Source organism: Alosa pseudoharengus, unplaced genomic scaffold (assembly GCF_046254945.1).
Source record: "Alosa pseudoharengus isolate Yale_2024_CS ecotype anadromous, Long Island Sound unplaced genomic scaffold, YU_APseudo_1.1 YU_APseudo_1.1_scf_15, whole genome shotgun sequence".
Taxonomy (NCBI): Eukaryota; Metazoa; Chordata; class Actinopteri; order Clupeiformes; family Clupeidae; genus Alosa; species Alosa pseudoharengus.
Window position 1 is genome coordinate 28,369,362 of NW_027468620.1, and position 20,978 is coordinate 28,390,339.

General features: G+C 46.5%; 1 protein-coding gene across 1 annotated transcript; it reads left to right on the plus strand.

The window, feature by feature from the left end:
* Positions 1-715: 715 nt before the first annotated feature.
* vwc2 (von Willebrand factor C domain containing 2) lies at positions 716-14,148 on the plus strand. Its single transcript, XM_076285121.1, has 4 exons — positions 716-961; positions 2,546-3,291; positions 5,890-6,019; positions 12,772-14,148. Exons 2-4 carry the CDS (start codon positions 2,635-2,637, stop codon positions 12,912-12,914), a joined length of 930 nt encoding a protein of 309 aa, XP_076141236.1. The 5' UTR covers positions 716-961; positions 2,546-2,634; the 3' UTR covers positions 12,915-14,148.
* Positions 14,149-20,978: the final 6,830 nt, after the last annotated feature.

Sequence of the window (20,978 nt, forward strand, 5' to 3'; positions counted from 1 at the left end):
CACCCCCTGACTTTTTTTGTTGTTGATGTTGAATTAATGATTTCTCCTCTCACCCCATCAGAGGGAGATGATGGAAATGGCCATGACCAGTTTTGAATAATCAATTGTATTAATGCAGCTGGGAGCTGGAAATAAAGAGCATGTCTTTAAAAGCATGTAATCACCTCCCCCCAGGCTAGGCACTCTTTGCTTTGAGAGAGTGTGTTTGACATTGTGGACATACACACACGCGCGCGCGCACACACACACACAAACACACACACACACACACACACATACACACACACACCACTTAGTGTTTGGCTGGCTAGACATTGTGTGGAGCCTACAAAGGATATTGATTCACCGATTATAATATATAATATTATTTATTATTATATAATATATTAATATTATATTATATCGTTGGGTGGTGATACTGATGGATCATGCAATTTTATATTAATGCTATACCCCAAAGAGGCACAAAGATAGCCTAAAATAAGTTGCCTAAGCTTGAGCTAATAAAAAAGGCTGATATCAAAGTTTCTTTAGAAAAACAAGTGTTAGAATGTGCCACCTGGTGGCCGAAATCATTGTCGTTTATCCTCATGAAACTACAATGTGACGTAAGGCTGATGTTTTCGTGCCACCATAACCAAAGTGAACACTCCAGTAGAAGGAGCGCGACCAGCCACCGCTCACTACCCTTGCATCTGACAACGGTATTCTTTCGCCGGTATCAGAGAACATAAAACGGGTCCTACATGCGATAGAAAACCCTTTGGATTTATCAGGAAGAAGGACACGAATAATGAGTCGTTCTATAAAGTATGTTCCTTTCAACAAAATAATTTATATAGCCCAGTTTTTCTAACTATTAATTTCAGGGGCTTAACGCACCAAATCGACTTTTCTCATCACCTGTCAGCATTTGGCAAACTGAACCGAGGACTACTTGGACACAGTCGCGAGCTCACCGGTAAGGTTCAATAACGCACGATTAGTTTTATCGATTGAAAGACAACTTCCCGCAGCATCTCATTGATAGTCGGGCATGCAACAACATCATCCGTAACATGATGTCAATAATTAGGCGAAATTAGAAAGATAAATAATGCGATATAAATAGCATTTAAAAATCCGATGTCGTTACATTTAGCATCCTTTATTTGTAGGTAAACCGACTGACAAATTCTGTAGGCTACTCATATCTACCGACCAGTCACCATCACGCCCACTTTACACAGCTGCTATATCAGAAGCGCGATCGCTGGTTCAGTAAGACATGGAGGCACATATGGTATTTTTAAAAATCAAATCATAATAATACCATCGGAAATAATCAGTTGTTTTACTTTTAAATAGTAGCCTACATATCCTGTAGAGTTCCGAACATATGCATCCACCTCAGATGTGTGTCATAGCGACGTTTTTCCTAATTAGGTCTACATTGCTATGCAGAACAAAAGTAACCAATCACCTTCTCGTGCGCATGTATAACTTCTCTCTCTGCTACTGCTGCTATGAGAATTTCATGTCCATTTCTTATTAATCACGGATGTTGCGCGAATGATTGTTTTTCTCAGCCATTTCTAACACATTTGATTGGAGAAGCAACAGTTACCCGTTAAGAACTGCTCTGTATACTAATGAAAATGCAGTTTCAGTTCCACACAACGTGCCAGTCTGGAGTTCTGGAGTCTGATTCAGCTGTAGCCTATCAAACGCTGTCGCTGTCTGTGTGGATCATACAGTACGGCAGGCTATAAGCAACCTAAATGAAAGCAGCTGAAAACAAGTCTTAAGGCCACTCAAAATTCAGCATTACACCTTATAGAATACCTAATAGACATTAGCCTAATTGAAATGTCTTAAAACATTCGTGAATTGCTTGAGCCTCACGCTATTTGTTTCTCTTTTCCATCTCCATTTGGAAAGGCTGGGACCCATCTCCTGATTAACCTCTTGCCACTCTGCTCAGCCGATTAGATTGAATGAATTGATTTGTCCCTCAGTGGTTACCTGAGAGGAGGGGGTGTGAGGGATAGAGTTAGTGAGAGGGGTCGTTGATGAACAGATGGTTCAAGTCTTTGATTCTGTAAAGCAATTTACTTTCATGCCCATCACTTCAGTGGAAATTGATGTATGGAGGTGTTGGTTGGAGATTGGTGTGGCTGAGGCTCTCTAGACTTGTGACTGCACCTTCTTACACCTTTAAAACTTGTGAAGCCTGTCTGTTCCCAGATGGAGAGAGACAGCCACGCAAAAATAGGTTCCCTTGTTGTTGTGCTTGTTGAAGCTGAAACATCCTTCCGCAACCACCTGGAAAAAAAAGAGAATCAATTCGTTGAAACCAAATTCAGTTGCAAAGCATCGATTGGAACGGGGGGGGGGGGGGGGTGGCGCTGTTTTGTGTGTTTTTCAGACTGTTTTCATACCAAAACTAATCTTGAAAGTGTGCTGTGTCTGTGCTCTCTGGCGTTTGCTTGATTGTCCTCAGCAGTCTTTCCTGCTCTTGAGGCTTTTTTCAGGCCTGCCTGATTGCCTTTGTCCTGTTTTTCAGATGGACTGGGCTGCACCTCGAATGTGATGCGTGTTATGTGACGCGAGGTCTCAGCCCACCTCACAGGTGGTCGGGAGGGTCGGAGAGAGATGCTGTGCTCCGTTGCCATGGTGACAGGACTGGTCCTGACTACGTGGTGGCTGATGACGGGCGCCCGCGGTAACCCCGTGGTGCCCCTGCCCGAAGGCGGAGAGCGTGAGCGCCTGGAGCGCGCCTTGACCCAGGCCAAGGAGGGCGCCCTGAGCCCCAGTGCCCAGCAGCGGCTGGAGGAGATCAGTCTCACGGGCGGGCTGGATGCCGGCCGCGGCTCCAACAAGACCACCGGGGGGAGGGCCCGGCCTGGCTGGACCCCCCCGAGACGCGGGCCCAAGCCCCAGGGCGCCAGCCAGGAGCAACCCTGGGGCGCGCGCGACTCCCTGAAGCAGGGTGACGACGGCCCCACCGGCGAGCCCAACGACGTCTCCATGGACCCCATCGACGAGTACGCCTACCCTGACTACCGGGGCAAGGGCTGTATGGACGAGACGGGCTTCGTGTTCGCCATCGGGGAGACATTCACCCCTGGCCCCTCCACGTGCCCGTGCGTCTGCACGGACGAGGGACCCCTGTGTGCCAAGCCGGAGTGCCCTAAGCTCCACCCGCGCTGCCTGCGCGTGGACACCAGCCAGTGCTGCCCACAGTGCAAGGAGAAGAAGAACTACTGTGAATTCCGGGGGAAGATGTACTCATCACTGGAGGAGTTCAAGGTTAGATAAGTCTTTACCAGCGACGGCTCTTTCTAGACTCCAATTAATCACTGCCTTGATCTCTGCATAAATTCATTTTTGTGATAAGATAAAGGGCCAGGTGGATTTTCACTGAGCCACTGGAGGTGAGGATATCGTTCTCCAACACCTGTCTGAGCTCATCTCTCTGCTCAGATGGAATTTTTTGGTTGAGTGGAGAGTCCTGTCTCATTGAAATGCTTTAATGGCCAGGCCATACATACCTTGATTCAGTATTGATTCTGTTGGACCGAAAATGACTTCAGAGATTTTGAGCCCTTTTTTGACGGTACCTTTAACAGTGTCTCTCAGTGTTTCAGTCATTACCCTCACATGGGAATGAGGTCTATATTAAAAAATATGATATGAATATTTTATGTGCGGCTTTCTCTCTGAAAGCACCAGTTTGATGTGGCATGTGCCCAGGCTTGCAGGGAAGACTTGATATTATTTGCTCTATTAATGTCTAAGTACACTTCAAGCAATCCGCTGAGCCCACCATTTCGACTCTGTGTTAAAGTTGCTTGTAGAATAAACCAATTTACAAATCGTCTCACAGGGATCAGTGCAACAATACTAATTATCTGAAAAGGCCAAGAATATTTATTCAGGACAGTGGTTTATTGATTAGCAGAAGTCTTAGAAGTCTTGTCAGTTGTCAAGACCTAACAGGTCTCCACATTTTGCTCTCAAGGCCTTGTGTTTTAATCCGAGATGCTATCTTCTACCCCTTGCTTGCTTGTTTGTTTAAACAGTCGCATTTCACCTCAGTTTTATTTTCTTGTTTACTGCATTGTCGTTCCATTACAGTTGAGCTCTGTGGCTTGCAAGCACTTTTATTACTGCAGCAGTCAGCATTAATGTTAGTCACAGAAGACTGGCAAAGACCAGGGGCTCTGTGGAGAGCCCCATCCTAACAGGACCAACTGCACATGCATAATATAATCTTTAAACAGTTAGAGCCTCAGCAAAATGAGGTAACTTTTGCATAATATCTGATCTGATCCTTGGAGCTTGTGTCTTAGGGGGGAACTGTAGGGTAAGACATGATTAATTAATGTGAGAATTTACACCATGCGGAGCCACACAATCATGCATTTATAAGCTGGCTTTTTTTTTTCCGCGAGTGCTCAAACCTGTTGTCGAGCAGCGGAACGACACAAGGTTCCCTCAGCAGTCATTCATTATGTGTAGGGATTTGGGTTTTATGGCTGTAAAACATTGGACGGCGTTTTTCGCCTGCCTTCTCCATGACTGCTCAGCTCTCCAGGGAGGCGAGGAGAGCCGCGTGTGGCTGTTGTGCAGAAAAGCCCGATTTCCTTCAGTGGAGATCGCTCATGAGCCGCACGCCATCTCGCCTGGAGACTACAAACAAAGCAGTGAGCGTAACCGTATGTGCGTTACAGTATGTTTTTTGGGGCGTTAAGTCGCGGCACTGTGCCACACGAATGCTTCGGCCCTGCATGCTAGAGAGGACGGAGAGAGAGACAGAGAGAGAGAGAGAGAGAGAGCAGAGGGTGAGGGAGAGAAAGGGAGAGAGAGAGATAATAGTAGAGCAAGAGAAAGCAGATTCTCTACAACAGCAGAAGCTGTACAAAGTCTCTTTCACATAGGCCCTTTCATTTACTGATGCACTGAACCTTAAAATTACTCCTGAAATGCTCTCTGAATTTGAAACCCCTATTTAGCCAATTATGTCATTATGTCAACAGGACCTTCTGTTCCTCTGACACTATATCATAACATCCCAGTTGTCTTCTCACAGACAGCGGGGCTAAAAGGTGTAAGCAATTATTTTACTGTAAGCGCATAGACAGGCTGCATGTGTTCTTCTCTGTGTTTATTTGAGATTGTGGTAATATTTGCCTGTCTGTGTGTCTGTCTGTGATTTGTCTGTCGGTGTGTCTGTGTGAATCCCTCCATGCGTCCATGGTATTTGTGTATGTGTGTGTGAGGTTGTGTGGTGAAATGCTTACATGATTTCGTGTGAGTGTTCACCTATGTGCGTGTATGTGTCCATCTTCAATCATGCAAGTGTGTGTGTGTGTGTGTGTGTGTGTGTGTGTGTGTGTGTGTGTGTGTGTGTGTGTGTGTGTGTCTATGTCTGTCTATGTGCAATCATTTCCATGCCTACATCCATGTTTTTGAGTGCCTATGTATCTGTGTGCGTGTGTGTCTGTGTTTGGCTGTGTGTCTATGTCCAATCGTTACCATGTCCATGTCCATGCCTTCGGGCATGTTGGTTTGAGTGTGTGTATGTGCGCATGTGTGTGTGTGTGTGTGCATACGTGTGTCTGTGTGTGTGCATATGTGCGTGTGTGTGTGTGAGTGTGTGTGTGTGTGAGTGCATGCGTGTGTACATGTGCGTGTGCGTGTGTGTGTGTGTGTGTGTGTATGTGCGCATGTGTGTGTGTGTGTGTGCATACGTGTGTCTGTGTGTGTGCATATGTGCGTGTGTGTGTGTGAGTGTGTGTGTGTGTGAGTGCATGCGTGTGTACATGTGCGTGTGCGTCTGTGTGTCTGTGTGAGTGTGTGTGTGTGTGAGTGTGTGTGTGTGTGTGTGTGTGTGTGTGTGTCCAGGTGTCCCCCTGTGAGAAGTGTCGCTGTGAGCCCAGTGGTGAGGTGCTGTGCTCTGTAGCTGCCTGCCCCCAGACAGAGTGTGTGGACCCTGAGTATGAGCCAGATCAGTGCTGCCCTGTCTGCAAGAGTGGTGAGTAATGTGCCCTTTCTCCCTCTCTCCCTCCCTCACCCCCCTCTTTCTTTCTTTCTTTCTTTCTGTCTGTCTTTTTCTCTCTCCAGAATTAGGTCCTCTCTCGCTGGCACTGCCTGCTGCAAACAAACAGCCAGTCAGGTGAAACAGGAGCACCTAACAGATGACTGAGTTCCTATTGCGGTGGGAGGAAAGGGCTGACATTGCAGTAGCCTCCACTGCCACATGAGAACCTTTTCTCTGAGTGATCTGCAATTGATTGGTCTGTCCTGGTCTTCTTTATGAGGAGTCTGAAAGTTATTGCGAGTGTTTTACGACCATCTCTCAGATGTTGAGACATCACACGTGAGAGCCTGGGAATGCAGGGACTTGGCACCCCCATAATGTAATTTGCCCTCATCTTGTTTCCATTATAGATGTAGAAGGATTTAATATTCAGTAGTTTAGAGTTTATGTCCAAGTCATTAAGTCAGTAATGTGCTTCTGTCTTGCAGATGGTATCCTTGAAGAAACTGTGTTGGTAATTAAACCGTTTCTCTCCTTAATTCGCTGTGACAAGCAGAGATGGAAAAAGGTTTCTCTCAACACCCTTGATTCTTAATCACTGAAGTGATGTTTAATCACACAGTATCCTTTAAAAAGGAGAAATATTAAGTCTTTATTTTACATTGAGATTTAGTGCTTGGTGTGGTGGTGAAAAGGAAGGCATGTGTAAGCATTCCAGTCATGTGCCGATGTGTGTTGTGGCTGTGGTCTGTTATGTACGCTGGAAGCTCTTGGGATAGTGTGTGAGGGCTTCTATATTGGAACACATTATGCTGTCTTAGGAGACATTCTCTGGATCAGGCTTGATTATCTAGAGCTCTCTCCAATGACTTCCGACAGCACGTCCTACATTGTGGCCCCTTGTTTGCTTAGCATGACTCTAATGCAACATGGCACTGCCAGCGACGTTGCCTCCTTCAGCGAAAAGGGATGTTGACTGGGGACATCTATCTCAGCTGAGGCAGTTTAGACTTTGCCCCCTGACTATTGACAAACAAACAAGGGATCACAGCCATGATAGAAGATAGAATTTCTAAATGAGTTTACCTAGCGGCATAGGAAATATCACCCCCAGTATGACGCTTACATTTTTCAACAAAAAAGTCCATGAGATAAGTCAGTCTGATTTTGTGAAGCAGTGGAGCACGGTTTGAGAATATTCAGAGGGCGCAACAGAAGTGCGAGGTCAGCCGTGCATGATGGATTTGTGGTTTTAGGATGGATTGGAGGCATTCAGGACATGCTCCCTCAGCCACACATTTCCATAGCTGCTGTTTGACGAGTTTTTTAGCACACAACTGAGCACCAGGAAATTCAAGGCAGCTCTCACCAGGTGGCCAGCACTCCGCATGCGAGCTTGCTCCATATCTGAGGCCTGCGGTGAGTCAGACGCACCAGTTCTGGGAAGCGACCCCTTTTTTTCCCCTCGCGCTGTTGTTTCCCCTCCGCTTTTTTTTGCGCCTGAGCCCTTCGTAATCGCTGTTTTCTTGTGCGAGCCGAGCGCTGGCGTTTTCAAACCCCGGCGTACGCTGATGCCGCCGGCGGTAGCAGTAGAGCGGGTTCAGCGGCGCCTCCGAGTCACGGGGGATGCAGGTGTCTGCCGAGTTACAAAGGCCCAGATGCCGAAACTCGACAGATGCTGCGACCTCCTGAGACTGCCGCGAATCTGATGGCTCTGAAGTGAAGACTTCAAAGCCTTGCGACTCACTGACACCGTTTCCCAAGAGCGGGCTAAGTGTCAGACGAGAGGCTGAAGTTATTATGCGTAGTGAATAATTGCCACATGGATTGCACCTGTTCCACCCAAAGTTGACAAAAATATTGGAGATGTGGAGTTGTGTGTGAGGTGAGGCTCAGTCAGGACGCCTGAGGAAGTGGGAGCAGCAGTAGAATGATGGATTCATTGAGATAATAAGGATCCCATCAGCAGTTGATTAACTAATACTTGTCCTCCTCTTTCTATAAATGGGACCTTTTTGACAGGAACATGAAGAGGAAAAAAGTTGCTTGGGCAATAGGATGAAAATGTCTGATATCAAAAAGAGAAAATTGAAGCAGTGGACTTCATTAAGGGGTTTTGGGTGATCATGAAATAGTGAGATCACTTGTCGCATGGGTTTATAAATAGACACTTTTCTATTCTCCTTTTATCTGGCCTAGTTTGTACTTATCACAAAAATGCCTCCTGGTGCAGAAAGCCTTTTCTTGTTATCTCAGCTAAAGTGTGATCAAGCTGCCTAATTTGTCCAGACCATATATCTTTTGAATATTTGAAACCATCCCAGTGCCAAGATATACTTCAGATATGGAAATGCAGATGCAATATTAAGGCACCATAAATCACGCAGTAAAAGATCGGCGTCTCCTGTCACTTCTGTTCGCTTGCTTCTGCCTCACCTTTGCCGTTGTCATCTGAAGTGACTGTCAAGACACGGGGAGAAAGAGTCCCAAAATAAGGGGAAAAAAGCTGGGGTTTGACATCTCCATTCTGGGCTTATTAAAGAGAGAGAGGGGGATAGAGAGAGACAGAGAGAGGGGGGTGGTGAAGGGAGAGGTAGAGAGAAAGAGAGAGAGCGAGAGACAGCTCAAGCCCATTCATAGGCGGTGAATGGAGCATTATGTTGGGGCGCGGCGCGGTTGCAGGGACGTGTTGCTGGCGCTCTATGCAGAGAGACACTTGAGGAAGTGCCATGGGGAGAGATGAAAGTGAGTGCTATTGCTAACATCCACCACAGGCAGTTGTTCATGAATATCAAAGAACATCTGTGTGAGGAGTCTTTGGGAATGGCAGGGAGAGGGGGAAAAGGAGTTTCATATTCACTTTAAACACACAGCTCCTCCACCCCGCACACACACACATACACACACACACACACACACAAACACAGACACTTCTCAGGGTCTGCCTTGGAGCTGTCAATGTTTATGCGTTCTGCATGGAATAGATGGGCTATTTAATGCTCCACTTTAAAAATCCCCCCAAACTGCCTGTGTGCTATAAGGGGAAGGAGCCTGTGCTGTCAAATCGACTTCAGACTCTGCTTTTGGCCATGAATGGCAAAGGTAGTCTGGATTGACTTTCCGGGGCTCATATTTTCTGTTGAACTGGCAACCCTTGTCAGGACCACAGTGGCCAGTCCGGCGAGTGCACATACACATTTCCTCCCTGTACTTACTCAGAGACCACCTTGTTTAGCGTCACAGCGTGCCGGTTCAAGCTGAGGGGCCTCGCCGATAGAGCTGTGCTGCTTATGATCTTGCCTCTCACCATCACACTCTCTTTCTTCCTCTCCCTCTCTTCCCCCCCTCTCTCTCCCCGTCGCTCTCCTCCTCGACCCTGGCTCTGGCTGGCCATCGCCTTGGCAACGTGCAGGAAAACAAGCCTCCCTTCTGAAGCCTCAGACATCAGGGTCGCGGCTAATCTGGGGAGGTTGTGATAAACAGCCTGAGCCCGAGCCAAAAGCACTTCAAATCATGTGGCAGGTCAGCTAAGGAGCCCGCCAATGCTGGGAAGGAGATGCCTAATATTCATTTTCAGTGTGGGGGGTCGGGGGGTGGGGGAGTTGGCAGCTGGGAGAGGGGAACAAGAGGGAGAATATTCATGGCAGCTCGGGCAAGGCTGCGGAAATAGAATTTGAGTACCTAAAACTGCCTTTGACCAGGAGCTGGAAAGCAGCACAGGACGGATGCATATTAGCATAGATGTATTCATCCCTTTTGTTAGAGCACTTGATTCTCTCTGATAATAGAGGAAAGAGATGAATGCAGATGAATTTGGTGCCGGCCACAGCCGAGCCCAGACCACTGCCCGCCTGCCCCTGTCATATCGCCGTGTTCCTCCCTTCACTCCTCTGCGTATAAGGTCAGCGTGCTCGGAGTAGATACGATCTGTGGTCACTTTTAGAATATTAAGGGGATGTGATGAATAATTATCAGATTACGTAACAAGCGTTTTTGGTGTCACACATCAGCATCAGTGGTAGGATGCTGTCTTTAATACTGCAGAATGAGCAAACTGTTTAGACAGCTACACAGGAGAAACATTCAAACACTGCAACCCTCCCACCACCAAAGCTAATAGACGTGAAAGGGGATGAATATTTAATGCCTGGCAGAAATCACTGCTCCAAATATCTCCAGTCCCTAATAACCAACTTGTGTAGTATTTCCACAAAAAGCCTGTGTGCTGAAGAATCTTGGGCTCGTGGGAACTATTTTCCTGCATTCTCAGACCTGTGCCCATTACTGCCTGTTTTACACGCTTTAACAGTGGAGCTGCTCTAATGAGAGGTGAGGGAGTTCTCCCTTTCCTGGATGTATGCCCTCGCTCCCTGGGCCATCACAATTAGACCCGAACCTCAGGGAGCTCAAGGAATCTTTGAATGGACAGAAGGGGATTTTCCCCCCAATCACATTCCCATCCTTGTAACCTTTGTAGCTCTGCTTTGATTTTTTTAGGAGGATAAAAAAGCTTGACATAGGGCTTAAGAATAGAGCACAGACTTGTGTGTTCTCTCTCTCTCTCTCTCTCTCTCTCTCTTGTGCACCCTCTCTCTCTCTCGTTCTCTCTTCTCTCCTTTACTTCTGCTTTATGTGGCTGTGTGGTCATTAGCATTGCGGACTCCAGAACATATCTACATATTCACACAACTCCCCTCCCATATCATCTCTGTATCAGTAAACAAACACACATGTCAGTCACAGTAACAGACACACTTCAACTAATCTGGGATAAAGACGTGCTTGATGAATGCACTGTGACAGAGGTGTTTATTTGCAGTGACTTGATATTCATGTGGGGCTCGAAGTGTTCACTGAAACCATTATAAATGCAAGAGTTCTGACGGTTTGACAGCCTCAGCCAAATATTCATGTTGATTGATGTGGCAGAATGCAGGAGTGGAGCCCTTCCCCTCTGTGATGTTGTCCTCTCGCTCCGAGCTCTCTGGCTGTGATTCATCAGCATTTCGAAGCAGCTTTTTAGATGGTGTCCACGCGGCCATTATTTAAATGTAGGAGCAGTAAACAGAGGCTGTCTTGTGTGCCCTTTTGTGGGCCAGTTTTGTGTGCAGACAGCGATCTTGACTGATTACGCAGCTGAGGAGGCCATGGAAGGTTTATTTTTTTCCGCAAGTGTCCACTGTACTCGGAGGAGATGACCTTGATTCTTCCCATCCTCCGCCAGTGGCCGGGAGAGCAGGAAGGTGTCCTTTGTGTCTCTTAGCTACCCGCATCGCTGTGATATTTCACAGGATTTCACAATATCGTGAAACTTTTATATTATGGTAAATGACCAGTCTTTATGGGAAATGTCTAGAGCAGTGTGACCCAAGACTATAAATGGGGAAACAAGCAAGGTACATTACAAGTTGTCTCTCCAAGGGCAGCCATTGTCTTGGAGCCTGTATTACCCACACTGTGTGAGAGAAGTAGATGAGTTGTGACCGGAATGGAGTGCAGGCAGTAGGAGGCCATACACAGTGTATTTTCTCTCCATCATTCATTAATTTTTCTCGCCCTCCTGAGAATGAAGTATCCTGTCCTCTCTCATGATACCCCCACATGGGTTCGAGGACATTTGCTCAAATGTCAGGGAACCTCCTGTGATCAGATTTAATAATGTGTCATTAGTGTTTTTATTGTACTCGCTGACATTTCCCAGATGCTTTTCTCTGTATTTGATTGAGAACCATTTGAGTGTAGGGCTGCTCCGCCCAAGTGTGCCGCTGGTTCTGCTATTCTTCAGGAAAGGGCTTTCATGTCGGGTTCATTTATGTATGATTTAAGGTGTCTTGAAAAACTTGAGACACAAAGAGAATAAAAAATAAATGCAAGGTAAGTACTCTGTATGTACGCCTATGGACAGGGAGCCCACCCGCTGAAATGAATCTGCAATAAGTCCTCACGGCGAACACCCCTGAAGAGAGAGCTACTGGGCTCTCAGAGTGCTTAGGAGACATTTGCTGGCCATAAGTAGCCTAATGGCATGAATCCAATTCGGCTCTTCCACCAAAGAAATGAGCATTTCGCACGCACCCTTTCACAGCCGCACAACCTGTCATTAGCTGCAGCCTGGAGCAGGAGAAATGAGTTGTGAAAAGCTCTCGGCCTCTTTTCCTCTTACACCTCTCTCCCCTCCTCACCCCTCCGCTCCTCTCCTCTCCTTTCCTCCCTCTCCTCTCCTCTCCTCTCGCGCCTCTCAGGCGCAGCCGCTGCCTGTCTGCTTTTTTGTGCCATCCTCCGGGAGCGGCCATTAGTTCTGCCGACACTTGTGTGTGAGAGGGATTTGAACCCCCCGGCTGGCTGGAAGGCTCTCGGCTCGGAGGCTGGAAAGAGTCCAAAGCCCGGAGCCCATTTTCCCCTGACTCACAGTGCAGAGAGGCTCGGACTCTGGGATTAGAATGAAACGCGATAGATGTTGAACGTGGCAGTTGGACGCTGGAGAACCTAGAGAGGTAGAGGATGTCCTCAAGCACGTGTGTCCGAGAAACTGACACTCTGTCCACGCTTCATTTAAAGATATCTGTCAAGACTGACACTCTCCTGCACACTGAGATTGCTTCACACCACATCCTGTTTGTTTTAAGCAGAATGGATGTAGTACTGCCATGGAGCTCAGATGATGCTGCTGTTACTGCTGTTGTCCACTATCATGCATCATGTTTGTCTGTCACTGTTTTGTTATTTTTGTTTTGTTTTTCTCCCAGGACCCAACTGCTATGCGGATACTGCAGTGATTCCAGCCGGCCGTGAGGTAAAGATTGACGAGTGCACCATCTGCTACTGCACGTACGAGGAGGGCACATGGCGCATCGAGCGGCAAGCCACCTGCAGTAAGAACGAGTGTTGACGCAGATAAAGCCGAGAGCATGGCATGGGTGACAAGCTGCCCATCATGCATACATACATAACAAACCACTCACACACATACACACTCAGACAGACATGGAAACAAACACACACACACACACACACACACACATACACACTCAGACAGACATGGAAACAAACAAGCACACACACAGACACACAGACACACACACACACACACACACACACACACACACTCAGACAGACATGGAAACAAACACACACACAGACACACACACTCACACACATACACACTCAGACAGACATGGAAACAAACAAACACACACACACACACACACACACACACACACACACACACACACACACACACACACACACACACACACACACAGACAGATACACTCACACACCAATACACACAGCATTCTCTGCTGTCGGCATGGGCACACAGAGGTTGAGGCCAGCGTCGTGGCAACAGGCGACCTCTGTGTCTCTAAGCACCTCCATCACAACTCCACCGGTCCTGACACCTTCTGATACAAAGCCAGTGTTGACGCGGTCCCCCGCCGTCCCCTCACGGAGCCGTGACGAGGATCGAGGGCAGCGGAGAGAAAAGCTCTGAATTAGACTAGTGCGCGTCCTGCCAGACTGCTTCACCTTGCATGCTTGATGTACAGAGGAAGTCTTGTTCGAAGCTGACATGCTGTTAAGTGTGGTGATGCTGCCGATGTTGCGTCGGCTTATGGACAGTATGCTCCACGAGCCCCACTGTGGGCTTTGTATCAGACCGCATGATGCCGAGAGTCTCCTGAAATACATTATTATATAAACTTTCTATGACGATTTGTAACCCATAAAATGATATTTATTTATTTATACATTATATGAATTGGTTCATTTTATGGAACATTATGGATGAAAAAAAATATTTAGGGCTTAAAACAGATATTTTTTATAGTTATGTATTTTGATATACTGAGATGTACTATACAGGGTCAGGTTTCCACCCAACATCGAGGAATGTATCGTGCCAACTGTTACAGTAGAGTAAAGAGGAATTTCTCTGTGATGTAATGACAAGCAGGAGTGAAGACTACAGTATAAGGCCTGTAACAAAGTTGATGACCTCCAATACTGAAGAAAAATCAACTGCTTGTTGTATTTATTGTAGGTCTTTGTTTTTGTTCTCAGCAGTAAGTGCATTTTTTGTAAAGAAAAAAAGTATATCTGTCTTGTGTATAATTGTTACAAATAAATCAAGTCACACTGTGCATTTTAGGATGCTGTTGTTGATGCTGATGCTTGCCATTTAAGCAACCGTCGGCTTTTTTCTTCAAAAGCTGTTTTCGGTGTTTGAAGCACAAGGACCAAAGTAAAAAAAATAGTCTGGCCTTACCTCCTGAATAACAAAATACCCAGAAGTCAAAACTCACAGAAGCACTCTGAGACCGTGTCAGAGTTTAGGCTACCTGAAGCTAAAGGATGTTATAATATTTCAGCAAAAATCATTGGAGCAAGGTTAGCTCGATTTCATAATGTCAGAGCAAACATTTGGCTGTCAATAACTGAAACAATAAAATGCAGGTTAGAATCTCAAACTGCATTTCCATTTTCTGTATAAATGGTGCTAAGGGATACGGCATTTACCCTCTAGCTGGGATAAGAAAAGATCAACTTCCAGTCACTGGCTAGTGTAATTCATCTCAGCTTGTCGATAACATGTTTGGCAGGAATGGCCGTGTGCCTGAAAAGTTTTGAGATATCAAAGGATAAGCTGCCTTTTAGAAATGCCATGATTTAATCAAACCAATTTCCCATGTGTCTGTAAAGAGGCCCTGATATCACAAATCAAAACAGTATAATATTATTCATGCAGAGCATGCAACCGGTGCATAGCAAATGCTTCCCTCCAACAAGGAACTGTTAATTCACTTTAACAAAGCAAATCCGCCACCTTGATGCCAGCACACTATCACGTACAGAGATAGTAGAACCATTGATAACTTCAGTCCTTATTTAGATTACTGCCTCCATCCAGACCTGGTGGGAGATGTTCTCTCTCTTTCTCTGGGCACTATGTGCGCCTGGTTTTATCAGTGTGTGGGAGATGTTCTCTCTCTTTCTCTGGGCACTATGTGCGCCTGGTTTTATCAGTGTGTGGGAGATGTTCTCTCTCTTTCTCTGGGCACTATGTGCGCCTGGTTTTATCAGTGTGTGGGAGATGTTCTCTCTCTTTCTCTGGGCACTATGTGCGCCTGGTTTTATCAGTGTGTTGGAGATGTTCTCTCTCTTTCTCTAGGCACTATGTGCGCCTGGTTTTATCAGTGTGTGGGAGATGTTCTCTCTCTTTCTCTGGGCACTATGTGCGCCTGGTTTTATCAGTGTGTGGGAGATGTTCTCTCTCTTTCTCTGGGCACTATGTGCGCCTGGTTTTATCAGTGTGTGGGAGATGTTCTCTCTCTTTCTCTGGGCACTATGTGCGCCTGGTTTTATCAGTGTGTGGGAGATGTTCTCTCTCTTTCTCTGGGCACTATGTGCGCCTGGTTTTATCAGTGTGTTGGAGATGTTCTCTCTCTTTCTCTGGGCACTATGTGCGCCTGGTTTTATCAGTGTGTGGGAGATGTTCTCTCTCTTTCTCTGGGCACTATGTGCGCCTGGTTTTATCAGTGTGTGGGAGATGTTCTCTCTCTTTCTCTGGGCACTATGTGCGCCTGGTTTTATCAGTGTGTGGGAGATGTTCTCTCTCTTTCTCTGGGCACTATGTGCGCCTGGTTTTATCAGTGTGTGGGAGATGTTCTCTCTCTTTCTCTGGGCACTATGTGCGCCTGGTTTTATCAGTGTGTGGGAGATGTTCTCTCTCTTTCTCTGGGCACTATGTGCGCCTGGTTTTATCAGTGTGTGGGAGATGTTCTCTCTCTTTCTCTGGGCACTATGTGCGCCTGGTTTTATCAGTGTGTGGGAGATGTTCTCTCTCTTTCTCTGGGCACTATGTGCGCCTGGTTTTATCAGTGTGTGGGAGATGTTCTCTCTCTTTCTCTGGGCACTATGTGCGCCTGGTTTTATCAGTGTGTGGGAGATGTTCTCTCTGTTTCTCTGGGCACTATGTGCGCCTGGTTTTATCAGTGTGTGGGAGATGTTCTCTCTCTTTCTCTGGGCACTATCTGCGCCTGGTTTTATCAGTGTGTGGGAGATGTTCTCTCTCTTTCTCTGGGCACTATGTGCGCCTGGTTTTATCAGTGTGTGGCCCATTAATGTGTGGGGCACACACAGGGGGGGTCTTTGACAGCGGTGAGTCTCCAGCGGAGGGGAGACGTGCTCGCGGGCTCAGCGCGGGGATTGTGGGAGATGAGCCCAGCTGTGTGCGCATACATGACAGACTCGGAGCGAGACGATGGTGTGTGTGTGTGTGTGGGGGGGGGGGGGGGCGATCCTCGTCCTCACCATTTAGAGCCCTTTGTGGTTCCCGCTCTCTCCCCTCACTCCACCGCTCCAAGCTCAATCAGAGAATATGGATTTTGAACATGTAAGGGGCACATACAGGAGAGGAGCACTGTTGCTAATGTCCCTCTCCTCCTCCCTCTCCTCCTCCCTCAGTGTCTCTGCACCCCCCTGAGTCTCAGGCCTCCTGTCTGACTCCTCCAGGTGCAGTAGATGCTCTGTCATGGCCAAAGAATAAATTCATGCTTCTTTTCAACACAAGAAAAAAGCCTACCACATTAGCACAGCCTTAAAAGACTGTTTAAAAGTACCTCTTTTATTATTGTTGCATTTTTAATCACCGTTTGTTGATTTTCAGGATAAAAATGGTTAGTCAGACTTTTTAGTCTTAATTGGACTGTTTTGAATGTCAGGTCTCCCTGTAAGGACAGAATGATTAAAGTTTCTGTGGTGATAACATACTTGTGGAGAGACCAAATTAGTCCTCCACTTTGAAAGAGAATTCCCAAAGTGGTCTCATGCCAGGCTGCCGCTTCTTCCTTCAAAGGGAGCTTTTAATGAGGAAAATCTGTTGCTGACGACCAAAAACGATTACCCTTTTCAACTTGAAACAGTGCCCCTTAAAATGTGGGCCATGTTCTGGTCATTTAAATAGTAACTTGCACCCATCAGCGGACTTCATTAATTTCTGGCTCTCTGCCAGAATTAGACCCACTATGAATTATGCTCAGCCTCACCTTTCCACATGTTTTTCTCAATGAGATTCTGTGATGAATCATTTCTGTGAGAATCTTCTGGAAAGCAGGTGGGTGGATTCAGATAGAGAGGGTTATTTTTAGTGGAATATAATGCATCTTCATTGAGTGTGCCATGCTTATCTAAACAAACATTTTACAGATTAGTTAAGAACAAATCCAATGAGTGTTCTGTACTTCCACCAGAAATACGTGCTCTGTATGGTAAAGAGTAATACCATCAGTGGCCAGGACTTTAGTAGGGCACGAATGTGAGAGGGATGAGCTTGCGTTGGCATTTTGATTGAGAGGGGTTTTTGCCTCATCCATTTCACCCTGCTTTAGAGAGGGTTTTTAATGGCACTCTTTTCTCTGGCTCACACTGACAAATTGCATATTGCCCGACCCATTGATAGCATTGGGTCTTAATTAAACCTCCCTTGCACCCAATTTGAAAATGACTCTTTAACCATTAATTGGAATTCACAATTGTCTGTCTTCCTTCACACATATGAAACTGCTACCCACTCAAACCGTTAACACATCTGGAGAAAAAAAAGACCTCACAGTGGAGGGCTGGTGTGAAACGCCGCTGGCAAGATTAAGAATAGCTGCGTGCCATGTGAGGGGGGGCCCTAATAGAATGTGGTAATAAAGGAGAGCGCACATAAGTCAGTTGGCTTGCGATAACTGCTACGGTCCATTCCACACCAGATGTAGATGTATGCCCCTGTGCTCACGCTGTGTGTTGACAGAAACCCCACTGCAGACAAAGCAGATGGTACGGCTGCATTTAGAAGGTGTAATGTTGTGTTGCTTTCAGACAGTCATGCCCCCCCTGTCTCAAACACACACACACACACACACACACACACACACACACACACACACACACACACACACACACTTCAACCTCTCTAGTCGCTCTTCCTTCCTTCCTGCCTGCCTTCCCTTCTGTTTCTCAGTGGCTAATGAACAGGGTGGTTGGGAGAGAGAAAACACGCCTTCCGCTGGGAGAGACTAGAGCTGATGGGTATTGGCAATTCGTTTTTGGAGCCAGTGTGACCTATTGTGGTTTCCTCTGCATCCATGATCGATTGGTCCCATGCCTAGTTGGAGAGTGATTGAGACATAGTCTAATCCGGCACATCCGACTCTGTGGAGTTTCAGTGCACAAAGAGGGAAAGCAGCTACAATACCCTAGTGTGACCTGAATACAAAATGCACTTTGTCAAGGTTCAGCCCAGGAGAGCATTGTTTTGATACGAATGTCTGCATAACTAGATGTCAAGCTGTCTGAGCAAAGGGTCATGTTAACATAAAGCAAGCTGGTTTCTCGTCTTTGGCCGGACGGCATATTAAAATCAGATCAATTGCCAGCCACTCTTCATTCACACGCGCGCGTAACTCTCGCTCATAGCACACCTCTCCTGTGGGCTCCCAGCCATGTAGCCACATCGCTATGTGATGCAACTGGCTGAAAATTAAAATCACTCTATTCTAAACATCTCTCACAGGGCCGTCTGGGGTTTCATTTACAGGCCTTCAGAAGTCGGCTAAACAACCCTCTCAGACGAGGTGCGCGGTGGACGTCCAGCCCGCGGGTGCTCATGAGCCGCAGACTCTGTGGCATTATGTCACAGATATCCAAGGTCTGACTGACAGTTCAAAACAAGGCCTCTCATTCATACAACATAAACAAGTAGCCCCTGCTAGCTGACAGCAATTATGTTACTAAAGGGTGTGGTGCTCGCCCAAGTCCTCCTCTTAACCCCAACCAACCCCCCACCCCCCCGCACAGGTCATTCCAATCCAAGTATGCGGTGCTGAAACAGCTTGGCTCAACAATTGTGTAGTGGTTTAATAATGAACGCATGCCAGACCCTGGGGACAGGCCCATTTCTCCAGGCAACAGCAAAAGTCCATTACCCTCAGTGTTTCTTGCCTAATGTGGCTTCTTACTCCTTAATTGAAACTGTTGGCTGTATTATAACTCAGGCAGAGTGAGTGAGACGAGACATAGAGAGAGCGTATTTGTGTTCTAGAGAGACAGACACGGGAGTGAAGAGAGGGAAGGACAGAGAAGGAGAGAGGTGAAGGCAAGAGGGAGATGAAAGGATAGAACAGGAGAGACACAGAGGGAAAGAGTGTTTGTACAGGAGACAGAGGGAGAGAGAAAGAGAGAGAGAGAGGGAGAGGGAGAGGGAGAGGGAGAGAGAGCAGACAGCAAAATTCAGTCTCTCGTTTCGTTGCCACCCCTGGCAATGACAACTCTAAAAATACAACAGCAATGAGAGCATATTCCTATGAGCTTGATCTGTCCTGTGAGGACAGCAGAAAAACCCAGCCTTCCACAGAAGTGCAGCCGAAGAATAATTGATACCCAAAGGGTTTTGTACAGTTGCTTGAGAATTGTTTGAAAATTGCCATTTCATTCATTCAGTTGCGAGGCTATTCGTGAGGCATATACGATTGTTGTTCAACCTCAACCTTCAGCTTTCAAATTTAGAACATTTTCAAATTCAATGGGCTCATATCTGACAATATGCCACCAGGCTTTGTTCTAATGCAATTTTATGAGGTGTTTTTTTCCTTGAAAATCTTGGACAGTGCCTACTTTGCAGAAGTATGGGAAACATTCAAAACATTCAAATCAGAATCAGGTATTGTGACTGAGACAAGCATTAACACTCAGTGAGAGGATGTTGTGTATTGTCTCTTTGTTTATGTTGTAAATTGTTTGGTTGTTTGTGGGAGACAATTTGGCCACAACTCCAGTCATATAAGCTGCTGGTGGTGGTCTGGTCCCACAAGGACACAAACTTAGACATTCGCTAAGCAAAGCACACTGTGCAGTTCAAGCAAGCGGGACTAATTGACAGATACACTTCCAGTCTGTTTCATTTAATGCATCAATGCATTGTGCGTCCAGTGTGTGTGTGTGTGTGTGTGTGTGTGTGTGTGTCTGTGTGTGTGTGTGTGTGTGTGTGTGTGTGTGTGTTTGGCACTGGCCTACACTGGCCTGGGGTGACCTTTGGACTTGGTGTTCATTTTGTCTTTTTGTATCTTCCTTGTCTACTTGGGCATTTTCAGCAGCATCTGCGCTGCCACCTTTCTGGGCTTTGTAGGAACACAACACTAAAGAGATGATTCACATTAGGAACCTGACAGCCCCCAGATATGTTCCCTATCAGTGGTCCCTAATGAAAAATGTAAAGCAGCACATTCATTACTCCATTGAGCTAATTGACTGTGACAGGCACAGAGCAGAGGAGACTGAGGGCAAGGGGGAAGCTGTTCCAAAGGCTCGCCCTCGGCCGAATTCACAGGACAAGATTGTTCCATCCTGCTTATGGGAATTCCAGAACAAGACTTCTGTTTGGACATTTCCAAGCGGCAAACCGAAGGCGTGCAGCGACAGGATGCATTTCTGCACTCTCTGTCCCGCTCCTTAATGCTTGGACAGTCATCAGTTGGAACTCGGAGCCCCCGAAAAGGCCAAGAGCCAGAAGCTATAACCCAGAGCTCTGAATTCTATAAATAAGGCCGCATATCCTCATACGTTTGCTTAACACATGAATTCTCATTTGGGCCAATAGAGCAAACGCTATTGACATCTTGGCACAATTTTATGGGGAAGGCGCTGATGCACGCAATTCTGAAGGGAAGACACTGTGACAGATCTGGATGTGTTTTGAATGAAAAAACACCCACCAGAGAAGTGTAATAGGTATGTATCTATCTATCTAAATGTACTCTCCAGGACTTGTATTTGTTTCATTAATGGATGGAAGACTCCATATATATAAATAATATTGTTTGAATTTAATCTGCAACTTATGTCAAGATTTGCATTCAGCTGAATATACAGTACGTGCAGCTTATTTTCTGTGTGTTGTTCCACTGAAAGG

Bases quoted from the DNA above. Each gene is read 5' to 3' on its own strand.
- vwc2 (XM_076285121.1), top strand. From the start codon at position 2,635: ATGCTGTGCTCCGTTGCCATGGTGACAGGACTGGTCCTGACTACGTGG. The intron at 3,292-5,889 runs GTTAGATAAGTC...GTGTGTGTCCAG, and splicing joins CATCACTGGAGGAGTTCAAG to GTGTCCCCCTGTGAGAAGTG. The intron at 6,020-12,771 runs GTGAGTAATGTG...TTTTTCTCCCAG, and splicing joins CTGCCCTGTCTGCAAGAGTG to GACCCAACTGCTATGCGGAT.